Source organism: Salvelinus alpinus, chromosome 2 (assembly GCF_045679555.1).
Source record: "Salvelinus alpinus chromosome 2, SLU_Salpinus.1, whole genome shotgun sequence".
Taxonomy (NCBI): domain Eukaryota; kingdom Metazoa; phylum Chordata; class Actinopteri; order Salmoniformes; family Salmonidae; genus Salvelinus; species Salvelinus alpinus.
Window position 1 is genome coordinate 69,345,436 of NC_092087.1, and position 22,007 is coordinate 69,367,442.

The 22,007-nt window shown below is 43.1% G+C and overlaps 2 protein-coding genes across 5 annotated transcripts in view; one reads left to right on the forward strand and one right to left on the reverse strand.

Annotated features, from left to right (window-relative positions):
- Positions 1–11,454, forward strand: part of LOC139567557 (inactive rhomboid protein 2-like) — a 43,917-nt gene extending 32,463 nt beyond the window's left edge. For all 4 annotated transcript variants that reach the window (XM_071388907.1, XM_071388908.1, XM_071388906.1 and 1 more), the window contains 4 exons: positions 56–226; positions 332–432; positions 1,623–1,776; positions 9,212–11,454. In XM_071388907.1, the coding sequence (XP_071245008.1) occupies positions 56–226; positions 332–432; positions 1,623–1,776; positions 9,212–9,631 (846 nt within the window). In that variant the 3' untranslated portion in view covers positions 9,632–11,454. The remainder of the gene's footprint in view (positions 1–55; positions 227–331; positions 433–1,622; positions 1,777–9,211) is intronic.
- A 6,148-nt stretch (positions 11,455–17,602) lies between these two features.
- On the reverse strand, positions 17,603–19,148 carry aanat1 (arylalkylamine N-acetyltransferase 1). The gene is given in 6 exon segments (XM_071362638.1): positions 17,603–17,823; positions 17,825–17,989; positions 17,991–18,013; positions 18,433–18,565; positions 18,567–18,585; positions 18,989–19,148. Coding segments are annotated over 6 exon segments (579 nt in total). The 3' UTR covers positions 17,603–17,744.
- Positions 19,149–22,007: the final 2,859 nt, after the last annotated feature.

Genomic DNA, 22,007 nt, shown 5'->3' on the forward strand with positions numbered 1-22,007 from the left:
GGATCAGTGGAAACCAACACTAGCTTCTTCTCACCTTCCCTCCATCTGATCCCAGATCTGTACCTCCCCCCGCAAGACGAACCTGACAGGCTACAGACACATGGACTGTAACCTCAAGGGACGACCCTGCTGCATAGGAACTAAGGGCCGGTGTGAGATAACTACGAGAGAGTACTGCTCCTTCATGCACGGTTACTTCCACGAGGAGGCCACCCTCTGCTCCCAGGTAGGTGGGTGTGTGTCCGTCCGTCTGTCCTGTGTGGGCGTTGTTTACAGGGTTTGTTTCATGACAGCCAGCTCCCCATCTGATCCGGTCTCTCTTCGTTAACAGATCCACTGTCTGGATGAGGTGTGTGGCCTCCTGCCCTTCCTCAACCCTGACGTCCCTGACCAGGTCTACAGGCTGTGGCTCTCCTTGTTCCTACACGCAGGGTAATCATACACTGTATTTCTAAAGTACTTGTTATACATGACATTGTTTTTAGCCTAAAGTGCTTGACAGTAAGACTATGTAGACCTCAGGTCAGCTCACTGTAGTCACATCAATACTTAGTGCCGGCAGGTAGCCTAGTGGTTAGAGCGTTGGGCCACTAACAGAAAGGTTGCTAGATCGAATCCCTGAGCTGACGAGGTAAAAATTGGTCGTTCTGCCCCTGAAAAAGGCAGTTAACCCACTGTTCCTAGGCCGTCCTTGTAAATAAGAATTTGTTCTTAATTGACTTGCCTAGTTAAATAAAGGTTAAATAACATTTTAAAAATAGGTAGTGATGGGTTTTTGCCGACCACTTGACCTGACCAGGAAAATCTCTCTAATAGTCTGTTGAAGGTCCAATGCAGCCCTTTCTGGGTAACAATTAAGTATCTTACTGTGATAAAATATATTTATTGTCAAAAATCTCTTCTTAGCAAAGAGAAATTTCTCAAGCAAGAATTTAGCTAAGACTATCTTGTAGTGCTTTTATTGGCATCACCAGGCAGTACATTTGACATCACCAGGCAGTACATTTGACATCCCCAGGCAGTAAATTTGTTAAGAGAAAGAGAATGAGTTAAGAAAGAGAGAATAAGAAAGAGTTCCAAACCCCTCTGCCTATAAAAGCACTACAAAATAGTCTTAGCTAAATTCTTGCCAAAAGTCCAGCCCACCAAAACAGGCTCAAATTTCAAGCAGTTCTGACACTAATAGGGCATTAGTGTCAATTTCACAGTATTATTCCAACCTCAGTGTGGAAATGTATATAGAACACAGAAAAATCCCGTTTTTGATTGCACTGGACCCTTAATACTTTGTTTAACCCTAGTTGTAGCCTACTACACGGCTCTGATTGTTCCTTGTCGGTTTACATGGTCAGTGAAAGCTCAGGGATATCCCATTGTGTCCCTAAGTATGGCCTTAACAGCAAATACTGCGTAGAGAGGATGCCTCCACATGATTCAGATATCGGTACTTAGTGAGGAGATTACAGCACGTGCTGGGGTTCAGGTGTGTGTGTGTGTTTATGTTAACAACGTGTGTGTGTGTGTGTGTGTGTGCGTGCATGTTAATATAGTATAAGCCTACAGTATGTGTGTACATTTCCATGCGTTGTCCTCTGACTGGCCTCTTCCCTTTCCCTATGAAGCCTCCTCCACTGCCTGGTGTCCGTAGTGTTCCAGATGACTATCCTGAGAGACCTGGAGAAGCTGGCTGGCTGGGTCCGCATCTCCATCGTCTACGTCCTCTCTGGCATCACCGGCAACCTGGCCAGCGCCCTCTTCCTCCCCTACAGAGCCGAGGTACACACACACGCACACACACACACACACACACACACACACACACACACACACACACACACACACACAGGAGTGCACGTACACACACCTGCTCAGCTACCACAACTGCCACTGCTGATCTCCATTAAGCTGGTCAGGTGTTTTCTAGGAGAGCTGGTGAGAGAGAGACCGTTTAACATCTCAGCTAGGCCCGGGCAGCCACTGAGCTTAGCTCGGTTACTGGAGGAGCTTTGGATAGGGAGATGACTGGACTGGACGTGACCCTGTCTGGAGGGTAAACGATCAGGACTTAACTGCCTCTGCCCTGCCTCCATATCACCTGAAGCTGGAACAGAACCATTACACGTGGCTTGAGAAAGCCATAGAGATCCTGTATTCATTTGTATGCTCAAAGCATTGGAAGAAATGCCATTGACAAAAACGTATTGCAATTGTGCGAACTGGCTGAATTGCTAGGGTTGGCACAGTCAACGAGACGTTCTGACAGCCTGAGAAGTAGAGCCTTGGCTGCAGGAACCAGATGTGGTGTGCCAGGGTCCCCCTAGTGGTGAAAAGGAGTATCAATTCACTCCATGTAAACTGTAAAGCTCCATGCATTCAATACATTTTGCTTTCCTTTGCCCAACACACACAACTGGGTCTCATGTTCATGTTTTATCACAAATGAGTGTTGACCCAGTCAGTTGACCCATTCTTTCTGTCTCAGACCACGTCTGAGTCTCTCAAGTGTGGTCGCACACACAAACGCACTCTTACACGTTTTGTCATTCACTGTCATTCCCATTGCCTCTGTAGGGAGGATAGGGCTACAATGTCCAGCTCTCTGTGTTCCTCTCCCTGACCGGGACACGCTGGTGCTTGTTGTGTTATCTGCACATGATCTAATCCAACCAAGCCCGTTTCTTCTGCAGTGTGTGATGTGCTAATGGAAAGTTAGTCCAATCCCCTTGAGGTGACGCAGCTGGCTTAATTGTGCCTGTGTGTTAAGGAGAGAGCGAGAGAGGCGGGGAAGCTCAGTACAGGTTGCGGAGTCAGCAGTAGGGTAAATGTGAAGGGCACAGGAAGTGATTTCAGAGCGTCTTTGAACAGGAGACCTTGTTCCCTTGTCATCTGCTCTTATAGCTTTACCATTGGGCTATTGCTGATCATTTAGCATAGGAAGAGTGGACAAGTTACTTAAATGTTTTTCCCTTGTTCTATTTCTTCTGGTGTTCAGCCCCCTTTCTGTATGACCAGACTGTAATAGCCCAACCATGCTAAACTTCATTGATTACAATTTGATTCACTCGTAGTATGTTAGGTTGTAGAAATGAAGAGTGCAAATTTTACTGGAAAGAAGAGCCATGCTCTACAGTTTTGTGCTCGAGGACAAGGCTCAGTATCGTGGACAGGAATCATTGTTTGTGACGTGGGCGTTGCCAAGTGGGAGAAGAGAGCTGCTGTGGATAACCTAATTGGCACAAACCAACCTCTCCCAATTGGCCTCTGTAAAACGCACTCTTTTGCTCGCTACAGATTACCCTAATGATATGGTGTGGGTTAACCTGTCTAGGACTGGCTCGCCAACCGCCAATAAAATTGCAGGGAGCCAAATACAAATCAACAGAAATCTCATAAATCAAATTTCTCAAACATACAAGTTTTAGGCACCATTTTAAAGATAAAATTCTCGTTAATCCAGCCACAGTGTCTGATTTCAAAAATGCTTTACAGCGAAAGCTCCACAAACGATTACGTTAGGTCACCACCAAGTCACATAAAAACCCAGCCATTGTTCCCGCCAAAGAGAGGAGTCACTATAAAAACAAATAGAGATAAAATGAATCACTAACCTTTGATGATCTTCATCAGATGACACTCATAGGACTTCATGTTCGGTAAAGTTCATATTTATATCCAAAAATCTTATTTTACATTGGCGTGTTAGATTCAGTAGTTCCAAAACATGCAGTGATATTGCAGAGAGCCACATGAATTTACAGAAATACTCATAATAAATGTTGATGAAAATACAGCTATTATACATGACATTTTAGATATACTTCTCCTTAATGCAACCGCTGTGTCAGATTTAAAAAACACTTTACGGAAAAAGCATAATCTGAGAACGGCGCTCAGAGCCCAAACCAGCCAGAGAAATCTCCGCCATGTTGGGTAGTCAACATTATTCATAAATAGCATTAGAAATATTCACTTACCTTTGATGATCTTCATCAGAATGCACTCCCAGGAATCGCAGTTCCACAATAAATGCTTGTTTTGTTCGATAATGTCCATAATTTATGTCCATTTATGTCCAATAGCTTCTTTTGTTAGGGAGTTTGGTAAACAATCCAAAAGCGCGATCTGGTCCATTCGGACGAAACGTTCAAAAAGTTATATTACAGGTCGAAGAAACTTGTCAAACTAAGTATAGAATCAATCTTTAGGATGTTTTTATCATTAAAGTTAAATAATGTTCCAACCGGAGAATTCCATTGTCTGTAGAAATGCACTGGAACGAGAGCAACCTCTCAAGTGAAAGAGCGTGACTGAGAACGAGGCTGTAGGCAGACCCCTTAGTAAAACAGCTCCCATCCGGCCCCCCTTCACATGAGAAGCCTGAAACCACGTTCTAAAGACTGTTGACAAACCTCAGATTTCCCACTTCCTGTTTGGATTCTTTCTCAGGTTTTTGCCTGCCATATGAGTTCTGTTATACTCACAGACATCATTCAAACAGTTTTAGAAACTTCAGAGTGTTTTCTATCCAATACTAATAACAATATGCATATATTAGCATCTGGGACTGAGTAGGAGGCAGTTCACTCTGGGCACGCTATTCATCCAAAAGTGAAAATGCTGCACCCTATCCCAAAACAAGTTTTAACAAAGGTCACTGCTACGCTAGTCCAGATTCCTGGTCTGTTCAATTGTTGAAAAAAAGAAATGGTCTGGTCTTCCAATGCTTCTACATACAGATTATGGATCAGAGTTTAGTACTCCCGAGGAGTACCTATTTCTGGAAGAATCTCTTTTTTTCTTTCAATCTCTATTACAAAAATCTGCAGGTATGTGGCTGCAGCTGTGCGTCTTTGACATGATTTGGCGCTACGTGCGTCTGTCACTGTCCTAGTGTGAAGTTACTGTGAGCTAACACTCCGAAATGTCACCGCTGCTGCACCAGCAGGACGCAGCCTTTCACACAACAGGAATAGCTCCAGAGACGTGAGGCGACGCACGCCTCCTCATCTCAAGCCACTTAGGGACCAGTTTCAGTAAGAGGGGATTATCCCATTGGTGGAGTAAACAAGACCCCGAAGCTGTGGCCGAATCACTCTCTAGCCACTGTGCTTAATCACTCTCTAGCCACTGTGCTTAATCACTCTCTAGCCACTGTGGTTAAACACTCTCTAGCCACTGTGGTTAAACACTCTCTAGCCACTGTGGTTAAACACTCTCTAGCCACTGTGGTTAAACACTCTCTAACCACTGTGGTTAATCACTCTCTAGCCACTGTGGTTAAACACTCTCTAGCCACTGTGGTTAAACACTCTAGCCACTGTGGTTAATCACTCTCTAGCCACTGTGGTTAAACACTCTCTAGCCACTGTGGTTAAACACTCTCTAGCCACTGTGGTTAAACACTCTCTAGCCACTGTGGTTAAACACTCTCTAACCACTGTGGTTAATCACTCTCTAGCCACTGTGGTTAAACACTCTCTAGCCACTGTGGTTAAACACTCTCTAGCCACTGTGGTTAAACACTCTCTAGCCACTGTGGTTAAACACTCTCTAGCCACTGTGGTTAAACACTCTCTAGCCACTGTGGTTAAACACTCTCTAGCCACTGTGGTTAAACACTCTCTAGCCACTGTGGTTAAACACTCTCTAGCCACTGTGGTTAATCACTCTCTAGCCACTGTGGTTAAACACTCTCTAGCCACTGTGGTTAAACACTCTCTAGCCACTGTGGTTAAACACTCTCTAGCCACTGTGGTTAAACACATCACAAGTTAGGATTAGTTTTAGGTCTTCACGATGTTGGAAACTAAATGTTTGTGTTATACCCCTAAAAGGGAGAAATATATAAATAAGTCACATGGAGATGTGGCTACAGCTTCATCACTTGTAATGAGTCTTTTCTTATCAAATCATCAACCATTTACATAGGTACAAAATATGTTTCACAAATGCACAATATATTCTCTCAAATTAGGTAGCTGTTACAATTGTTTGATAAACCAGTATATTTCAATGGCTCAATAAGTCCTTTATCTCTTTTAAATGGACAAAATAACAAACCTTTTTAAATGCATCACGTATCTCACTATTATCACCATTAATTATCATTGTATATACTGTTCCTATATTTATTACATACTGTACTGTATTAATTCCTATCAGTATGCAAACTCATCATAACAACAACAGAAACATGTAGAACCTTGTAGTAATACCTATTTAGTGCTTTAGATTGCAACAACCTTCATATTCCCCGAAGGTTTTCCATTGTTCCCATTCACCCACACGCACACAGGAGCTGTGCGCGCGGTCTCTCTCGGGCACACTGATCACCAAGTCACCTCGTGCAAGTGAGCAGCCTTCTAGAAAGCTAGCTAGCAAAACAGCTCATTTCGAAGTGGTCACATACACATGGTTAGCAGATGTTGTTGCGAGTGTAGCGAAATGCTTATGCTTCTAGATCCGACAGTGCTGCAGTATCTAACAGGTAATGTGTAACAATTCCACAACAAAACCTAATATCTAACAAATTCCACAACAAAACCTAATACACACAATCTAGTAAAGGAATGGGATGAGAATATATAAGCATAAAATACATGGATGAGCAGTGACAGAGCGGCTAAGATGCAATAGATAGTAAAGAATAGATAGTGAAGGATACAGTATATACATATGAGATGAGTAATGCGAGATATGTAATTATTAAAGTGACTAGTGTTCCATTTATTAAAGTGGCCAATGATATCAAGTCTGTAGGTAGGCAGCCGCCTCTCTGTGCTGGTGGTGGCTGTTTAACAATCTGATGCCTTGAGATAGAAGCTGTTTTTCAATATCTTTCCCATCTTTGATGCACCTGTACTGACCTCACCTAATGGATGGAAGCGGGGTGAACAGGCAGTGACTCGGGTGGTTGTTGTCCTTGATTATCTTTTTTGCCTTACTGTGACATCAGGTGTTGTACGTGTCCTGGAGGGCAGGTAGTTTGCCCCTGGTGATGCGTTGTGCAGACCGCACCACCCTCCGGAGAGCCCTGCGGTTATTGGCGGTGCAGTTGCCGTTCCAGGCAGTGATACAGCCCAACAGGATGCTCTCAATTGTGCACCTGTAAAAGTTAGTGAGGGTTTTGGATGACAAGCCACATTTTTGACGAGGCACTGTTGCGCCTTCTTCACCTCACTGTCTGTGTGCATGGACCATTTCAGTTTGTCAGTGATATGTACACCGAGGAACTTAGACACCTTGCGTTAATTAACTCATCTGAAACCTTGGACTTAAAATATTAGCAACCATTTTGTTTTCTTGGCTTTTGATTAATAAACTACCAAAGACATCCTCTTCAACCCTCTCCCTCGTGTTGTTGTTATGAAGTGAGAGTACAACAAAGGTCACACTAGTGCACTAAGCCCAAGTGTCACAACTTGGGCTACTGAAAACCAATCACCTTCTGCGTTGATTTACCAGTGAGTGCAGCTGGAAGTGTAAGTGGTGGAAAATCAGGCACGTGTCACATGCCAAAGGAAGATGAACATAAAGAGGCATCAGTCCAAGAGAGCCCCATGGGAATGCCTGAGAATATGTGCGTGTGTAGGGTTGCACAATTCCTGGAACTTTAAATAATTTCCCAGGTTTTCCTCAAATTCCTGGTTGGAGGTTTCCTGGAATCAGAAGGGAATAAGCAGGAAATCCAGAATCCTCAAACCAGAATTTTTGGAAAATCAGGGAAATTTATTGAACGATCCAGGAATTTTGCAACCCAATGCGTGTGACTTGATGTCATGATCTATTATTACTGGCTAAAGCATCTGGTGATGTGTGATGATTCCCATGCGGTCTAAACCAGATTACCGTTCGGCATATCATTGTTCCCGCTCAGCGAGCAGTATGACCGGCAGTCTTGGGTGGGTCAGGCTTGGATGGCCTATAGGGTTATCTCAAGATCTTCATAGAAATTGCAAGATATCTTTAAAAGTAGTTTATTCAGTTCTGGTGGCGGTTTCAGAAAGGCTTAATCATACAAAAGTAACAGTCGCTAGTACTTCTTCAAAGGACTTTTAGTCACTCTTCAGTGCAGAAATTCAGATGTCAGAAGTTGAGACGTTCTGCAACTCAGCCTCTCTCTAAAGAAACAACTAGATGTCAGAACAGGAACATTCCCTAGTTCTTCTTCAAAGGACTTTCTGAGTCACTCGTGAGTGCAGAAAATTCAGAAGTCAGAGAAAGTTTAGACGTTCCGAAACGCAGCCTGTCAAACGAAGTGTTCAATGGCCAATGAAGCTTAGACTGTCTAGCGCCGGCTGGGAAATGATTGGATTCAGAGCACCTATATAGCGTGTCTTGAACGTGCCTAGGGCGTGTGAAAAGCCTCACTCCTCCTCTTCTGTCCTCGTGGGAGGTTAGAATCTCAGATTAGCCATCTGCCCCTGTACGCCTATCACAGCCCTGACGTCAATCTAATCAGGATGCCAGCTGTAGAACCAGTGGCCAAAGAACCATTGCTCTTGATTTCAGTCTAGACGTAATTATTGAGTAGTTACATTTCCGTTGTACCTTAACAGTCGTAAGGTTTAGAACGGAGGCACCATGTAATACTCTTTTGTTATACTACTCCAACGATGACACATTCCCATTTTTTGAACATCCACCGTCACTGTAGACATAAAAGTGACAGTGGTTAAAATGTCAGATGCTGTAATTATATATTGATCGCAGCATTTATTTGGGGACATTATATCAACAATAATTACCCTGCTGAGATGAAGTCAATTGCAGGTCTAAGCCTCTCCAAACATGCATTTGGATCAGTAGACTACTGACCAAATTCACTATTACACACAGACATCAATATTTAATGCTGGTTAACCTGCTTACCATTTTGCCCGGTTCCTATTGTCCTCCGCTATAAGGGACTATACCAACTCAGCCTCAGTCATCTGCCTGTCCATTAGCAAGGAGCACGTATGCTACCACCACTTCCTTCATGTTAATGTACTTTCATTTGATATGAATTTCAACAGATGATATGCCCCATGTTATGGTCAACAGTGTCATTCATTCATGCATGTGCTGGTCTTGTCACCCATTCATCCAGTGGTGGCATCGTCATTGAGTGAAGCATCAACCCCTCCCTCCATTTTGTTTGGTCAGAGCAGGTGGATGTATGACTCTCTCTTTCCCTCTCTCTCTCTCTCTTTCTCTGGTTATCATCCAGGTTGGCCCAGCTGGCTCCCAGTTCGGGCTGCTTGCCTGCCTGTTTGTGGAACTCCTCCAGGGCTGGCAGATGCTGGAGAAGCCGTGGAAGGCCTTCCTCAAGCTGGTGGGCATCGTCTTCTTCCTGTTCCTGTGTGGCTTGCTGCCCTGGATCGACAACATCGCCCACATCTTCGGCTTCCTCAGCGGCCTACTCCTCTCCTTTGCCTTCCTGCCCTACGTGACGTTCGGCGACTTCGACAAGTACCGAAAGCGTGTCCTCATCCTGCTGTCGCTGCTGGTCTACCTGGGCCTGCTCTCCTCGCTGGTCGTCTGGTTCTATATCTACCCCATCAACTGGCACTGGCTGGAGCACCTCACCTGCCTGCCCTTCACCAACAAGTTCTGCGAGAAGTACGACATCGACCATGTGGTGCACTAGGCTAGCACTCACTAAAGCGCTAGCAGCTAATGCTAGCTGGCTTTAAAGCCTGGACATTCACTGAAATGCTAACAGCTAATGCGAGCCGACTTTAGAACCTGGACAGGAAGCGCAGTGGAAAATACTTTTAAGGGAAACAGAACTTAAAGGGAGAGCGCACCTGGTTCGTATGCCCGTACGCACCCAGGGTGTCTACGCACATTGACTTCAACACTGTAAAGCTATGCTAGTTCCTCTGGAGAGACCCACTCAGTCTGAGCGTGGCGTTAAAGTGGACTTGGAAGACTACAGAGGATATCCTACCCTATCGGTTCATAAATTGTCACGTTAATACTACAGAGGCCTCTTATTTGTTACCTTTTGGACTCATTTTCTACAACACTGGATGTATCTAACACTACGTGATATAACATTTCATTATGTTCAAATACTTTGAGTTAGCTGTTCATGTGAGCATTTAATTATGGTATTGAATACAAGTCATACAGTCTGCCACTGGCTGGAGCATTGTTTCAACTTGAACCTAGTTTTGTGTGCTTTTCATGACTTTTCCATGGCACTGTTTTGGGGAAAGCTGTTGCCTTTCACAATGAATTATACTGTACAGACAGTTTCAATAAAATGGTGTTATTGTATCTGTAAATTATGGTCTGACCTTCCAAATCCTGCCTTCCAATCTGCCTAGGTTTTTTGTATCAACTGCCACAGGTGCTAGAACTAATTCCAATTGAACTGTGTCACTGCCCCAAAGACAAGCTGTTAGCCTTATGGAAAGCTTTTCAGTTTAAGTGCACTACTAATTAAACACGTTGACTTGTTCTGGCCATAATTGTGCCATATCACTGGACATTGTGTTTATAGCTTTGATACTCACGTTAATTACACATAATATCGTAAGATTATAGGATCTGACTGACAGAACAAAAGGCAGTATGTGATCTGATATTGAGCAAACTAGAAAGTCCATGTTTCACTTCAAACTACGATGTGCTTGCACCATATCTCTACAGTAATATAGTAATTATAGCACTTGAGTGATATCAGAGCAAATGACTACTTATCAATCAATGTGTAATGTGTCTATATTTCAAAGCCGAACGAGAGTCTGTGTACTGCGTGCCTTGATCAATGGCCATTGATTCAAGAAAGGCTGCTAGTCACTCTTGCCATTTACAGATATCAAAATGGCCAACAGAGTTTCTGCCATCCCGGCCTGCTTCTGGTCTCTTGGATTATGACCCTCTCCTCTGGCAGGTGTCCACTCTTCACTGCTTAGGATGTTTCCTGAGAGGTGAATTACTGCGGTGATGTGGATTATAAGAGCAGGATTTACTATGCTTTGTTAAGTCACTTTACACACCAGCAGTCAACTGGTGGCGTTAATGACCGACTACGTCAATAACGTGGAATTCTTCACAGGTGTTGGTTGGACGATCGTTGAGTACTGTTTTACGTTGTTTTGTCATTTGGGCATTTAAATGGTTGTGACCCTGTTTCATTTGCTAGGAATCTGTCCCTCCTTTTCTTTTTATATGAACACTTTAGCACTGTCTGGTCCTCTTCATAGGAATTCACAGTGCCTTCTGAAATGTGTGTAAGCCTTGAATTTGAGTGTCTGTAAATCGGCAAGCATAAATGCATAAGTCTGTAAATGCATTTGGACCAAATTGATTAGTTATTTATTGGATTAAAAAGGAATACTTTGGAATTTGCTCTTTTACTGAGATATTGTGATATATTATTGCTGCAGTTTAAGATATTACACTTACGTGTATGTACAAATTCAGACGATGTTCTTAAAAATAAATGTACATTTAATCATGTTTTCCCTCTTGTGTGTCTTGAGCTCATAGATTGAACTACCGGTAACCTTTCCTGAATTGTGTGAAAATGGCTCGAGGAACTACTACTTTCGATCTATGCTTCTGAACTATTTCTCTTGACAACCGCATTCAGCCGGGTAGTGTGGTGGTGCTTGAAAAGCTAGGAATAGAAATACTGTTGTAGATTCACCTTCTTCAAGCGAGATTCTTCAAGCGATAATACTACCATTAATACTACTACCATGGTAAATACCATGGTTTATAAAAGTCATGGTGACTTTTAGCTGCCCAGTGCATTTTAAAGGCATAAATACAGCAGGATAAACAAAAACATTAGTGATCTTGAAAAGCAAAATAAAGTCCCAGGCAATCGCCCAGGTGTTGATGTGCCATAAAGCTGCATATTCAGACAGGAAGAATGAGATTGAAAGTGTTCTTCCTGGTTGCTTGGCTCACGAGACAACAGTAAAAAAGAGACATTGAGTCGATGCTGTTTTAATGCTTGCAATGGATCGATACACAAGCAGCACAGCCACAAAGCGCTAACAGGAAGAGACAGAAGCTAGCTGACCCTTCTTCAATCTAGGCCTATCTGCATTTTTGTTAGATGCTCAAGTCATCCATCAAGATGCAGCTTGTTTGCTAAAATCTCAGACTTAACATGAGTTTAAAAATGTCTAGCATTTTATACAAAAATGTGCACTTTGCTGCACTTTTCTAATGTAAACCTAGAGCATTTTTGTCAGTTAGCAGATTCTATTTGGTCATCACAAATAAGACATTTTGTAAAAATGAATCAAGTAATGCATTTATAATCACGTATATACTCAAGTAATTCCATATCTTCCCCAAAGATCAAGTCAGCCTTTGAGATAAAAAAAAAAGCCTTTCGTGAACTAACACTCACATTTGACCCCCCCCTTACTAGCTTTGACTTTGCTGATAGGTACTTTGAGGAGAAATGTACAGTGGAAATCGGAAGTTTACATACACCTTAGCCAAATACATTTAAACTCAATTTTTCACAATTCCTGACATTTAATCCTAGTGAAAATTCCCTGTCTTAGGTCAGTTAGGATCACTACTTTATTTTATGAATGTGAAATGTCAGAATAATAGTAGAGTGATTTATTTCAGCTTTTATTTCTTTCATCACATTCCCAGTGGGTCAGAAGTTTACATACATTCAATTAGTATTTGGTAGCATTGCCTTTAAATGGTTTAACTTGGGTCAAACGTTTCAGGTAGCCTTCCACAAGCTTCTCATAATAAGTTGGGTGAATTTGAACCCATTCATCCTGACAGAGCTGGTGTAACTGAGTCAGGTTTGTAGGCCTCCTTGCTCGCACATGCTTTTTCAGTTCTGCCCACAAATGTTCTGTAGGATTGAGGTCAGGGCTTTGTGATGGCCACTCCAATACCTTGACTTTGTTGTCCTTAAGCCATTTTGCCACAACTTTGGAAATATGCTTGGGGTCATTGTCCATTTGGAAGACCCATTTGCGACCAAGCTTTAACTTCCTGACTGATGTCTTGAGATGTTGCTTCAATATATCCACATAGTTTTCCTCCCTCATGATGCCATCTATTTTGTGAAGTGCACCAGTCCCTCCTGCAGCAAAGCACCCCCAAAACATGATGCTGCCACCCCCGTGCTTCACGGTTGGGACGGTGTTCTTCGGCTTGCAAGCCTCCCCCTTTTTCCTCCAAACATAACGATGGTAATTATGGCCAAACAGTTCTATTTTTGTTTCATCAGACCAAAGAACATTTCTCCAAAAAGTACGATCTTTGACCCCATGTGCAGTTGCAAACCGTAGTCTGGCTTTTTATGGCGGTTTTGGAGCAGTGGCTTCTTCCTTGCTGAGCGGCCTTTCAGGTTGTCGATATAGGACTCGTTTTACTGTGGATATAGATACTTTTGTACCTGTTTCCTCCAGCATCTTCACAAGGTCCTTTGCTGTTGTTCTGGGATTGATTTGCACTTTTCGCAGCAAAGTACGTTCATCTCTAGGAGACAGAACGCGTCTCCTTCCTGAGCGGTATGACGGCTGCGTGGTCCCATGGTGTTAATTCTTGCATGCTATTGTTTGTACAGATGAACGTGGTACCTAAAGGCATTTGGAAATTGCTCCCAATGATGAACCAGACTTGTGGATGTCTACAATTTATTTTCTGAGTTCTTGGCTGATTGCTTTTGATTTTCCCATGATGTCAAGCAAAGAGGCACTAAGTTTGAAGGTAGGCCTTGAAATACATCCACAGGTACACCTCTAATATACTCAAATTATGTCAATTAGCCTATCAGAAGCTTCTAAAGCCATGACATTTTCTGGAATTTTCCAAGCTGTTTAAAGTAGAGGTCGACCGATTAATCGGCATGGCCGATTTTCAAGTTTTCATAACAATCTGTAATTGGCATTTTTGGACGCCGATTATGGTCGATTACATTGCGTGGCAGGCTGACCACCTGTTACGCGAGTGCAGCAAAGTTGCTAGCTAGCATTAAACGTTATCTTGTAAAAAACAATCAATCTTAACATAATCACTAGTTAACTTCACATGGTTGATGATATTACTAGTTTATCTAGCTTGTCCTGCGTTACATATAATCAATGCGGTGCCTGTTAATTTATCATCGAATCACAGCCTACTTCGCCAAACGGGGGATGATTTAACAAGCGCATTCACGAAAAAAGCACTGTCGTTGCACCAATGTGTACCTAACCATAAACATCAATGCCTTTCTTAAAATCAATACACAAGTGTATTTTTTTTACCTGCATATTTAGTTAATATTGCCTGCTAACATGAATTTATTTTAACTAGGGAAATTGTGTCACTTCTCTTACGTTCTTTGCAAGCAGAGTCAGGATATATGCAGCAGTTTGGGCCGCCTAGACCATTTCTTTCTAACAAAGACCGTAATTAATTTGCCAGAATTGTACATTATTATGACATTACATTGAAGGTTGTGCAATGTAACAGCAATATTTAGACTTAGGGGATGCCACCCGTTAGATAAAATACGGAACGGTTCCGTATTTTACTGAAAGAATAAACGTTTTGTTTTCAAAATTATAGTTTACGGGTTTGACCATATTAATAACCTAAGGCTCGTAGTTCTGTGTGTTTATTATATTATAATTAAGTCTATGATTTGATATTTGATAGAGCAGTCTAACTGAGTGGTGGTAGGCAGGAGCAGGCTCGTAAGCATTCATTCAAACAGCATTTTCCTGCGTTTGCCAGCAGCTCTTTGCTGTGCTTCAAGCATTGCGCTGTTTATGTCTTCAAGCCTATCAACTCCCGAGATTAGGCTGGCAATCTATAGTGCCTATAAGAACATCCAATAGTGAAAGGTATATGAAATAGAAATGGTATAGAGAGAAATAGTCCTATAATTCCTATAATAACTGCAACCTAAAACTTCTTAACTGGGAATATTGAAGACTCATGTTAAAAGGAACAACCAGCTTTCATATGCTCTCATGTTCTGAGCAAGGAACTTAAACGTTAGCTTTTTTACATGGCACATATTGCACTTTTACTTTCTTCTCCAACACTGTGTTTGTCACGACTTCCGCCGAAGTCGGTCCCTCTCCTTGTTTGGGCGGCATTCGGCGGTCGACGTCACCAGCCTTCTAGCCATCGCCGATCCACTTTTCATTTTCCATTTGTTTTGTCCTTGTCTTACACACCTGGTTTCAATCCCCCAATTACTTGTTCATTATTTAACCCTCTGTTCCCCCATGGTTGTTTGTGAGTGATTGTGGGCTCGATTTATTGTGTTGTATTTGTGAATATTTGAGTAAATTACGTTTATTACTCATATCTGCTGTCCTGTGCCTGACTCCTCTACACCAGCTACCCACAGGCACTGTTACAGTGTTTTTGCATTATTTAAACCAAATTGAACATGTTTCATTATTTATTTGTGACTAAATTGATTTTATTTATGTATTATATTAAGTTAAAATAAAAGTGTTCATTCAGTATTGTTGTAATTGTCATTATTACAAATATATATATTTAAAAGAAATCGGACGATTAATCAGTATCTGCTTTTTTTGGTCCTCCAATAATCGATATCGGCGTTGAAAAATCATATTCGGTCGACCTCTAGTTTAAGGGAATTTTCCAATCTGTTTAAAGGCACAGTCAACTTAGTGTATGTAAACGTCTGACCCACTGGAATTGTGATACAGTGAATTATAAGTGAAATAATCTGTCTGTAAACAATTGTGTCATGCACAAAGTAGATGTCCTAACCGACGAGTTTTAATGACTCCAACCAAAGTATATGTATGTAAACTTCCGACTTCAACTGTACTTACTATGCGGTTGTCTTACCTAGCTATCTTAAGATAAATGCACTAACTGTAAGTCACTCTGGATCAGAGCATCTACTAAATGAATAAAATTTAAATATTTGGTCTCTTACGGGTCAACTATCTTCTGTAACACCCACCACATAGGACACACAAACCCTGCCACAACACAAAACAGTGAGCACAGACAAACACCTACCAACCACTGCACTAGTATCCCACATGTAACTCACAGCAAGTGTAATCTCGTTCCCAGAAACTTTGTGCAATAGACTGGGAACGAGGTTTCACCAAACTGCTTACATACAGTGGCAAGAAAAAGTATGTGAACCTTTTGGAATTATCTGGATTTCTCCATAAATTGGTCATAAAATTTGATCTGATCTTCATCTAACAACAGACAAACACAGTCTGCTTAAACTAATATCACAAAAATGATTGTATTTTTCTTGTCTAAATTGAATACATGATTTAAACATTCACAGTGTAGGTCGGAAAAAGTATGTGAACCCCTAGGTTAATGACTTCTCCAAAAGCTCATTGGAGTTAGGAGTCAGCTAACCTGAAATACAATCATTGAGATGAGATTGGAGATTAGAGCTGCCCTATAAAAAACACTCACAAAATTTGAGTTTGCTATTCACAAGAAGCATTGCCTGATGTGAACCATGCCTCGAACAAAAGAGATCTCAGAAGACCCAAGATGAAGATTTGTTGACTTGCATAAAGCTGGGAAGGGTTACAAAAGTATCTCTAAAAGCCTTGATGTTCATCAGTCCACGGTAAGACAAATTGTCTATAAATGGAGAAAGTTCAGCACTGTTGCTACTCTCCCTAGGAGTGGCCGTCCTGCAAAGATGACTGCAAGAGCACAGCGCAGAATGCTCAATGAGGTTAAGAAGAATCCTAGTGTCAGCTAAAGATTTGCAGAAATCTCTGGAACATGCTAACTTATTTGTTGATGAGTCTACGATACGTAAAACACTAAACAAGAATGGTGTTCATGGGAAGAAGCCACTGCTGTCCAAAAATAACATTGCTGCACATCTGAAGTTCGCAAAAGAGCATATGGATGTTCCACAGCGCTACTGGCAAAATATTCTGAGGACAGATTAAACTAAAGTTGAGTTGTTTGGAAGGAACACACAACACTATGTGTGGAGAAAAAAAGGCACAGCACACTAACATCAAAACCTCATCCCAACTGTAAAGTATGGTGAAGGGAGCATCATGGTTTGAAGCTGCCTTAGGGCTTGGACAGCTTGCTATTATCGACGGAAGAATGAATTCCCAAGTTTATCAAGACATTTTGTAGTAGAATGTAAGGCTATCTGTCCGCCAATTGAAGCTCAACAGAAGTTGGGTGATGCAACAGGACAACAACCCAAAACACAGAAGTAAATCAACAACAAAATGGCTTCAACAGAAGAAAATACACCTTCTGGAGTGGCCCAGTCAGAGTCCTGACCTCAACCCGATTGAGATGCTGTAAGTGAGTGGTTCACACCAGACATCCCAAGAATATTGCTGAACTGAAACAGTTTTGTAAAGAGGAATGGTCCAAAATTCCTCCTGACCGTTGTGCAGGTCTGATCCGCAACTACAGAAAACGTGTGGTCGAGGTTATTGCTGCCAAAGGAGGGTCAACCAGTTATTAAATCCAGGGGTTCACATACTTGTTCCACCCTGCACTGTGAATGTTTACACGGTGTGTTCAATAAAGACATGAGAACGTATAATTGTTTGTGTGTTATTAGTTTAAGCAGACTGTGTTTATCTATTGTTGTAACTTAGATGAAGATCAGATCAAATTTGATTACCAATTTATGCAGAAGTCCAGGTAATTCCAAAGGGTTCATATACTTTTTCTTGCCACTGTAGCCCTCTTCCAGCCACGGAAGGTTGGTCAAACCCCCCCCCCCCCCATTGAAGGAGGCATCCATCTTGGTTCGTGTCCCCTCAAACACCACTGTTGTGGTGCATGTACGCGTGGCCCTGGACAAGGTACATAATCTCAATGAAGGTCAGGGGCCCCACTGGGGCCCTGCACTTTAAAGCCTGACTTCTGGTAGAAAGGGACCAGGGACTATTCGCACATGAGCATGGCGCAGCGTACATAGGGCAGGCAGCGCCACATCAGGATGGAGCCCTTGCCTTGCTGCCGGAAGGTGCGGTGGACAGCAAGTACATGGAGGTGGACCGTGGGGCTTGTGGAGGGTGAGAGCGTCCTGAAAAAGGAGGGAGGGAAGGCTGAGTTTTGAGTGCATGAGTGCAATGTGAGATCACCCGACTAACCATTTATCATTGTCATGGAGTTTTTTTCATGATCAGCTCTATTGAACCCTGAATTGACATGTTTGTTTATGTGGATATAAGGTTGGTTGTGTGGATATAAGGTTGGTTGTGTGGATGTAAGGTTGGTTGTGTGGATATAAGGTTGTTGCATTCTCTGATTTTGAGCTGTTTTATATAAAAACCTTTGAAGTCCCTGTGCTAAAAAAATATTGTACTTATCTATTGATAAAATACCACATTGAAGTATATCCTCAAAGCTTGTCTTTTTATTAATTGGGTAGGCTACCAAAAGTCATTCATTATAATAAAGACAATGTCCCACTTATTTAACACGTTTTGACTTGGGGCTTACCATCGCTAGTTTCTCCTGGTCCCACAGTGATCCTATGATGAAGGCGACAAGGTGTCCCTCCTCAAACCAGCCCACTGACAGCTCAGGGCACAGCGTCAGGAAGTGACACACCTCATCCAAGTAGAGCGGACACTCCAGACACAGAGATGAAGGCTGAGGAAGGCAGACAGACAACACAAGTCCATGACCAAGTACACACATAGTTACACACATAGTCTAATCTCAGTTTGCTTACTTCCAACTACATACCTGGTGAAATGAATCCAAATCATGACTGACTGACTGACTGTTTGTCATGAATTTGGTTGGTATCCAAAGATTTATTCCCAAAATGTATATTAGCCTAGTCTATAAAACATGTCAAAGTAAACTTTAAACGTGAAGCACCTCATCCATAAATAGTCTACATTTGACAAGTCCAAATAATGACATAGCATATTTTTTTCTCACAAAACATCAATATACTTTTTAAAGTCTAGGTACAAAGTTGTAAAGAAAAACGACGAGTGTTGGGGTAAAAACAGGTTATACATTTGAGTAAGTTAAAAGTTGTTACCCTCTCTCTCGATCACGCTGATTGCGTCCTCCGGGCGGAGGCAACGGAACTCGCTGGCCGGGAGTGTGTGGCGACGCCCGCGCCTGGGGGAGGTGGAGCCCATGGGACGGCGCATTTGGAGACTAGATTTCAGGAAAGGCAGGGCACTGACTGTCGACATGGTGTCTGATCGAAGTTCCAAGCTCTTAAATCAAATAAAAATGGTGATATTTCAATATAATTTCTACTTGGGTGTTGAATGACTGCCTGTCTCTTCGACATCTGCTCCACTCAAGTGATCCAAGTGAAGAAGGGTTGTGCGTAAAGTCTGAGGTTAATGTGGTGCGCCGTGTGTATTTATACCTTTGGCGCTTAAGCGCTATTGGGCATAAACTAACAAGCTGGATAACCAAATTCTGAGAGAATACCTGTCAACAACAAACATATTAACCCAGATTTTTTGGGGATATTCGTCACTTGTTTGAAATTAGCCTCTTGTAAAGATGCAAACTAATGGATCGGCTTTTGGCAAAGCTTACCTATCACATATTTTCAGTTATTTTATCTATATCTATAAATGACAATTTACATATAGGTCTAAAAATGCAGTGTAATGATGGGTACAATTTTGTCCTTCTATACTGAACAAAAAATATTAACACGCATGCCACAATGTCAAAGATTTTACTCAGTTACAGTTCATATAAGGGAATCAGTCAATTGAAAAAAACTCATTAGGCCCTAATCTATGGATTTCACATGACTGGGAATACAGATATGCATCTGTTGATCACAGATAAAAAAATGTTTAAAGGTAGGAGTGTGGATCAGAAAACCAGTCTGTATCTGGTGTGACCACCATTTGCCTCATGCAGTGTGACCGTTGATCAGGCTGTTGATTGTGGCCTGTGGAATGTTGTCCCACTCCTCTTCAATGGCTGTGCGAAGTTGCTCGATATTGGCAGGAACTGGAACACACTGTCGTACTTGCCTATCCAGAGCATCCCAAACATGCTCAATGGGTGACATATCTGGTGAGTATAGAGGCCATGGAAGAACTGGGACATTTTCAGCTTCCAGGAATTGAGTACAAAACCTTGCGACATGGGGCCGTGCATTATCATGCTGGAACATGAGGTGATGGCAGCGGATGAATGGCACGACAATGGGACTCCGGATCTTGTCACGGTATCTCTGTGCATTCAAATTGCCATCGATAATGTTATGCTGGTGAATGAGGACCCAAAAGCGACGTAATAGAAACAGAGTCTTTATTCCAGTATCAAACAAACAATGATTCTCCTGGATATATCAAAGGTAAATCCAAAACAGGAAACTGAAATCCTCTCGTCAGTAGAGAGGAACGACTGGAGACGCGACCACAGACTGCAGGTCGCTTCAGGAAGGCACAGGCCGTAGCTGACATAGACACCTGCTCACACGCAGCATCTGAAGAAGGCAAAAACACGACAGGGCGGAACAAGGACACAGGACAGCAAACATCAAACAAGAATCCGACAAGGACAGAAGCGGAAAACAGAGGGAGAAATAGGGACTCTAATCAGAGGGCAAAATAGGGGACAGGTGTGAAAGAGTAAATGAGGTCGTTAGGAGAATGAGAAACAGCTGGGAGCAGGAACGGAACGATAGAGAGAGAGAGCGGGAGAGGGAGAGAGGGAGGAGGAGAGAGAGGGATAGAAAGAGGGAAAGAACCTAATAAGACCAGCAGAGGGAAGCACAGGGACAAGACATGATGATCAAAGACAAAACATGACAGTACCCCCCCACTCACCGAGCGCCTCCTGGCGCACTCGAGGAGGAATCCTGGCGGCAACGAAGGAAATCATCAATCAACGAACGGTCCAGCACGTCCCGAGATGGAACCCAACTCCTCTCCTCAGGACCGTAACCCTCCCAATCCACTAAGTACTGGTGACCACGTCCCCGAGAACGCATGTCCATGATCTTCCGTACCTTGTAAATAGGAGCGCCCTCGACAAGGACGGGGGGGGGGGAGGGAAGACGAACGGGGGCGCGAAGAAAAGGCTTGACACAAGAGACATGGAAGACAGGGTGGACGCGACGAAGATGTCGCGGAAGAAGCAGTCGCACAGCGACAGGATTGACGACCTGAGAGACACGGAACGGACCAATGAACCGCGGAGTCAACTTGCGAGAAGCTGTCGTAAGGGGAAGGTTACGAGTGGAAAGCCACACTCTCTGACCGCGACAATACCTAGGACTCTTAATCCTACGTTTATTGGCGGCTCTCACAGTCTGCGCCCTGTAACGGCAAAGTGCAGACCTGACCCTCCTCCAGGTGCGCTCACAACGTTGGACAAAAGCCTGAGCGGAGGGAACGCTGGACTCGGCGAGCTGGGACGAGAACAGAGGAGGCTGGTACCCAAGACTACTCTGAAACGGAGATAGCCCGGTAGCAGACGAAGGAAGCGAGTTGTGAGCGTACTCAGCCCAGGGGAGCTGTTCTGCCCAAGACGCAGGGTTTCGAAACGAAAGGCTGCGTAATATGCGACCAATCGACTGATTGGCCCTTTCTGCTTGACCGTTAGACTGGGGATGAAACCCGGAAGAGAGACTGACGGAAGCACCAATCAAACGACAGAACTCCCTCCAAAACTGTGACGTGAATTGCGGACCTCTGTCTGAAACGGCGTCTAACGGAAGGCCATGAATTCTGAACACATTCTCAATGATGATTTGTGCCGTCTCCTTAGCGGAAGGAAGCTTAGCGAGGGGAATGAAATGTGCCGCCTTAGAGAACCTATCGATAACCGTAAGAATCACAGTCTTCCCCGCAGACGAAGGCAGACCGGTAATAAAGTCTAAGGCGATGTGAGACCATGGTCGAGAAGGAATGGGAAGCGGTCTGAGACGACCGGCAGGAGGAGAGTTACCTGACTTAGTCTGCGCGCAGTCCGAACAAGCAGCCACGAAACGGCGCGTGTCCCGCTCCTGAGTAGGCCACCAAAACCGCTGGCGAATAGAAGCAAGCGTACCCCGAATGCCGGGGTGGCCAGCT